At 54.2% G+C, this 6,000-nt stretch overlaps 1 protein-coding gene across 3 annotated transcripts in view; it reads right to left on the bottom strand.

The window, feature by feature from the left end:
- Positions 1-3,807: 3,807 nt before the first annotated feature.
- GRB2 (growth factor receptor bound protein 2) overlaps positions 3,808-6,000 on the bottom strand; it is a 66,115-nt gene continuing 63,922 nt past the window's right edge. For 2 of the 3 annotated variants that reach the window (XM_010816566.3, XM_024980286.1), the window contains one exon: positions 3,808-5,832. In XM_010816566.3, coding sequence (XP_010814868.1) covers positions 5,647-5,832 — 186 coding nt within the window. In that variant the 3' untranslated portion in view covers positions 3,808-5,646. 3 annotated transcript variants of the gene reach the window in all.

Here is a 6,000-nt window from a genome sequence, read left to right as displayed (position 1 = left end):
TGAGGCTTAGAAAGGTAACTTGTTTAAGGTTACCGACCTGGTGACTCACTCCCCAGACACAGGAGGTGGCCTGTCTGAGGCCACCCCAGAGTCTGGGTTCCTCACTGGCACCACTGCTCCCAGCTATAGACAAGATCCACTGGCAGCTGAAGCAGGCCCTGGGGCTTGGAAGCAGCGGGTGGGGTGGTGTCACAGGACCGATCAGGGAGCACTCCTGCATCTGGGGCTCTGAGAGAGTGGTGGAGCCAGTGTTCACTGGGTGCCGGTCAGGAAAGGTTCTCAGAGGGTGGGGTGTGTAGACTTAGGGGTAAGCACACAAGCAGAGAGGAGGAGAGACCTTGGCTTCAGTCAGAGAGAAAGGTAGATGTTGGCGAAGCCAGGGATACTCAAGGGGCTCAGTGGGCCAAAGGGCTGGAGGACTCGCTGACTGTAAAAGGCTTTGAACACCAAGGCCATCGTCAGTACCAGTCCCATCGTACTTATTTTTTTTCTGGTTACCTTTACCACAGGATCAACAGAGAAGTCCCGCATCACACTTTAATCACCTGTAAGACATCTACAGATCCCTCAGGGCAGCCTGGTGACAGGGCTCGTTTTTAAGCAGATGAATGAAGGGATCAGAGGAGAAGGGCTCTGCCCAAGGCCACACAGCCTGGAACAAAGCCCTGGGTCTCCTAACTCAGAGCTCACTCTGACCTCTCAGCACACGTGTGGGTCAGGAAGCTGCACTTCGTCCTCTCAGCAACCTGGCAGCTGGGGAAGGTCTCTCGGCAGAAGGGAAAAGGCATGCTGGGCAGTCTGGGGACCATCAGGATGGGCTGGGAAAGAGGGTGGGGGTCGGGGGACCTGGGGGAGGATGGCCCTGGGGGCCAGCTCCTGGACACACAGCTACCCCCAGGCTGGCAGCCCTGTCTGCATCCTGCCTCTCCAGCCACCGCCTCTCCTTTGCTGCTTCCTCGTCCAGGCCTCAGGGCTTGGCTTTCCTCAGGGCTTCAGCCCACATCCTGCCCTGTTCCCTCTCTGGGAGCAGGTGTGATCTCTTGCCCAGGGCAGGGACTGCAGGGCCACCTCCACACCTCTGACCCTGATCCGAGTCCCCTGCCCAGATCTGTCTCCAGAGCGAGAGGGGAACACCTCTGCTCCAGACGTCTGGCCACAGGCACCTCACACGCAGCTGTCTACCCTCCCTCCCCACCGCACCCCTGCTCCCTGTCTCAACCGACAGCAACCTCAGGGCCCCTGCTGCTCAAGAAGGATCCCCACGGTCATCACTACCCCTCCTCTTCCTTGACCCCCCCAACCCGTCCTCCCACACGTGGCTCAGATCAACCAGCTTCTGGTGGCTCCCCCTGCGGCCCCTCCTGCTCACCAGAACAACTGCTCCCCAAGGGGTCTCCTCTGTGGTCCCCGTTCTTCACTGTTCCGGCCGAAAAGGACTGTCTGCTCCTCTGCTTCAAGTTCTTCAGGGTCTGTCCTCGTACACCCCGATACATGAATGCTCGTAGCAGCATCGTTCCGGACAGCTAGAGTGGACACAACCCGTATGCCCATCATTGCTGCTGTTTACTCGCTAAGCTGCGTTCGACTCTTTGTGATCCCATGGATTGTAGCCCCGCCAGGCTCCTCTGTCCACGGGATTTCCCCGGCAAGAATACTAGAGTGGGTTGGCATTCCCTTTTCCAGGGGATCTTTCCGGCCCAGGGATCAAACCCTCCTCTCCTGCACAGCAGGTGAATTCTTTACCACGGAGCCATGTGAGATGCACCCCATCACTGTATGAATGGGAAAAAAAGACATGGTGTCTCCACAACAAAGCCTGTTCATGGCCGTAAGGAATGACATCCTGATACGTGTCACCCCAGGGATGAGCCCTGGAAACATGACACTGAGTGCAAGGAGCCCGCCACAAAAGACCATGTATTATATGATGTCACTTATGTAAAATGTCCAAATAGGTAAATCCATAGAGACAGAAGGCAGATTAGCCATTGCCAGGGCCTGGGAGGGGTTGGGGGGAAACGGCAAGTAACTGATCATATATATGGATTCTTTGCGGGATGATGCACAAGTCCTAAAGTTGATTGCAGCATCTGTGAATACTACTAAACACTGCTGAATGGTCTACTTTATTGAAGGGTCCCCCCACCCCATGTTAATTTTTGGCCACATTCTACACCATGCAGGATGTCAGTTCCCCACTGGGGACCAAACCCCCAGTCCCTGCACTGGAAGCCCCCGGATGGGCTACGCTAAGTGGGTGACTTGTGCGACTTCCCCAGCAGTCCAGTGGTTAGGACTCCAAGCTTCCATGTCAGGGGGCCTGGGTTGGATCCCTGGTCTGGGAACTAAGATCCCACAATCTGCATGGCATGACCAAATAAATAAATAGGTGACTTCCACATAGTGAACTGAATCTCGGGAAAGCTATCCTTGGAAAAACAAAAATCCCCAAACCCCAACCTTCCAGAGCTGCCCATTTCCAACTCGTTCTAGTGGAGTCCTGCTTCATCCGGCCCCACCCAGGGACTTGGGTGGAAGGAGGGGTCTGTAACTCCCCAGCCCTAGTCTAAGAAGCCCCCAGAGGAACACACATTCCGTCAGTAAGCAAGCTCTCCATGGTATTCTGTGAAAAACAGGGCTCAGGTGGAACCTGGAGAATTTGCGTGCCAATTCAGGTTCGCTGGTTCACTTGTTTGGGAAAGCAAGACGTCCTGACTTGAAGGTCAGCTACTCAGAGGGACGAGTGTTGGGGAAAGGCAGACACAGCGCCCATGACCTTTCTCCTTCCAACCTGCCCCCTGCCTGGGAGCACCGGGCAGGCACTATCGCCGCCACCCCCTCCACAATCATTTCTAAATCGAGCTTCTGTTAGACTCCCAGGGCACGAGGTAAGAAGAGTGTCAGGAGGGCCACTCAGACGAGAAAAGGGCGGAGCCCACTCATCCAGCAGAGCTTTCCGTCGTCAAAGCCGGACGAGCTGTCCCAGGGCGGAGTCTCCCCAGAGACACTCCCTGCCCAGGAATGACAAGCCCAGGGTCGGAGGAGGGGGACACAGCCACCAAGAACCTTGGGACCAGACTAGTGCAAAAGCAGTCATTTTCCTATTAATTCTGAGGTTATTCTGAAGCCATGAGTCAAAAGGGGGCAAAAGAACCTCACGGAGCCTACAAGTCAATGGCCCTGTTTTGGATCAGCTTCGGAGGAGCCAGCCTGGGCGGACCCTGAGCCCCTCGGCTCCCAGCAGGCCAGCCGCAAGCAAGGCGGTGTGCTGGGCTCCAAGGACACAAGTGGAAACTCCTCAGGTTTGGTGCTGTTTTCTCTCTACACAACTCCTACCTCACCTCCTGTTGCCAGTGCTGTGGGTGGTGACAGGCCCAAGGTCACCCTGAAGAGGCCCACTGCACCGCCGAGACTCCTTCCACATGGCTCCTTCTGTCCGTCTGTCCTTTATGGAGGTGGGGGGGTGGGCGGGCGGGACGAGAATCAGGCCAGCCACACCTGGTCCTAAGTACTAGATCTGGGCTGGTTTTCAAAGTGTGGCCCATGCCTTCCGTCAGAACCACCAGGTGTGCCTGCGGGTGCCCTCAAAGGCGGAGCTGAGGGTGGGGCCTCCGACTCGACACTAGGAACCTGCTCCCAGGGATTCTGATCAACATGACATGGACATCACTGCTCCCAGAGCCCAAGACACCCACGTGGTTCCCCAGAGTGAGGTGAGTCGGAAATAAGAGCACAAGCACCCCCAGTCCCCAACAGTCTCTAGGTTTTTTACTTTAAGGCAAAGGAGTGAAAAAAAAAGAAAAAATATACAGTGAAGAATTCATTGTATGTTTATTATTCACAGTTAATCACTACCTACCAAATGCTATCCGCAGAGTTAAAGGATTAAGTACATACGTCTTTTTAAACACTGATTTTTTTAAATATATACACACAAAACTTAGTTCTGCAAGGCTGCATGATATACACCAATTCCAAAATAAAACAATCAAATGGTCCAGGTCCAGAATGCCAGAGATTCCTTGTACTATCAGGAGAGAAGCGAGTGGAGAGTGGCGGATGCTCTGTCCAGGAGGGCAGCGCCTCCTGGGCCCCAGGCGCTCCAGGCCAAGCCTGGTCCACGACCAGGTCCAGCAGAGACGCTGACTGACCACTTCAGGAGTTGAAGGCCACCACCAACCCCCAGCGGCTCTGTCTCTGCTGTGGGAATGGGGGGGTGGGGAGAGGATGCTCATGGCGCATCACCATGAGGGACAAGAAGCCGGCAGGAGGCGGACGGACAGAGCTCTGCCACGGACTCAACATTCCTAGTTCCAACCTTCCTTCCGCCTGCCCCTGCGTCACAGAGACACTTCCCTCTCGGGGGGCCAGATGGAGCAGCTATGAACACAGCCCGCTGTGAATGCAGAAACGAAAAACCACCCAGCTGCTTCCCGAACGCAGCCTGAAGCTCATCTGGGTGCGTCAGGCAGGGGACACAACAGGTGAGAGCCATTAACGGATACCCTCAGCTTTCAGAGCAAGAAAGGTGAAGCAAAAATGCTCATTTTCTCCCCCAGTATAGAACATGGTAGAACCTGATACAGTTTAAACTCCTTGGACTTTCCTGCACTTGAAACTGGCTGGCTCCAGAGACTGGTTACTGTGGGTGTCTGAGACTAAGGTGGGGACAGATAACAACCGAGACTGCAAGGTCAAGGGCCCAGCCCCCACCCCAACCCCCCACCAGATGCAGTCAGACGTGGGAAGGCGGCAACCTGGTTCCACTGCACCCTGGCTCCCTTAACCTCCAGGGGCTACAAATGTTAAAGCTGAACCTTAGAGGCTCTGGCTGCCCACAGGCAGGACCCCCACATCCTCCTCTTGCTTGTCTCCTCTTCTCTACCCTGTCCTCCCCTCCCCGGGGGGAAAATATTTACACAGAGTAGGAGACAAATTGGCTGACTGTCTTTAACTTATTTTTAAAATAAAACAAACAAGGAAAAAAACACCACTCAGAAGCAACCCTCGAAATAAGGCAGAAGGCACTATGAAAAACAGCATGCTCAGGAACACCACTTGAAAGGGAAATGGATATAGAAAAGACACAGGCTTGGGGCCTGGCTCGCAGGAAGCCCTGGGGGGCACCAACCCCTCCTGTCACCCCGACTCCCGCCCGCCCTCCTCTAGCAGAAGCTGAAGGGCAGGGACTGCCTGCTCCTGTGAGTGTATATAAAACGCAGAACACAGAAGCGGCTATTCGAAGTCTTCCCAACTAAAACAGACATTTTGCATAGAGAAAATATCAGCCCACGTGGTTTCTTTTCTTTTATTATTGGCATCAGCTAGGACTATATGTGGCAGTAAATGTCATGCACTGATGGACAGAGAGGAAAAAGGATGAAAAAAGGACAGAGGAGGAAGAACAGGAGCAGCAGTGAAAATCTGTAATAAAAACTCTTTTCTTAATTTATAGGTAAGTTTTGGCATTGTTATATCCAACTCCCCCTCCCACCCCCCAGAGTTCCAACCAAAGTGAGCCGGTCACCAGGTGACCCACCAGGTGTTCTGAGCTCCCTCACAGGCTGCTGACAGAGGCAGCTCGTGGGTTTAATTCTTTTGTGTGTGTTTAAAATTTTTCACTTTGTTTAAATAATCTCTTGACTCTTAGACGTTCCGGTTCACGGGGGTGACGTAATTGCGTGGGAACATGCCGGTCTGCCCGTGGCAAGCCCCTTTCCACCAGTTGGGGTCTGAGTTATCCATGACGTGGATAAAGTCTCCCCGACGGAATCCCAGCTCTCCATCCTCTTGGGGGTCAAAGTCAAAGAGGGCTTGGACGTATGTTGGCTGCTGCAGAAAAGGGCAGGGAAAAAACACACACTGCATCCGACTGTGGCCAGCCCCCTGGAAGCGGACAGTGATGGGAAACGAACGCGCGCCAGCCTCTCCACACCTTCTGAAACAACCCCTCACTTCTCCTCCCCTCCACAAATTCTTATGGAGTTTACTCTAGGGGGG

This window comes from Bos taurus, chromosome 19, assembly GCF_002263795.3.
Source record: "Bos taurus isolate L1 Dominette 01449 registration number 42190680 breed Hereford chromosome 19, ARS-UCD2.0, whole genome shotgun sequence".
Taxonomy (NCBI): domain Eukaryota; kingdom Metazoa; phylum Chordata; class Mammalia; order Artiodactyla; family Bovidae; genus Bos; species Bos taurus.
The sequence above is the reverse complement of the archived record's forward strand: the minus strand, read 5'-3'. Positions and strand labels throughout refer to the sequence as shown.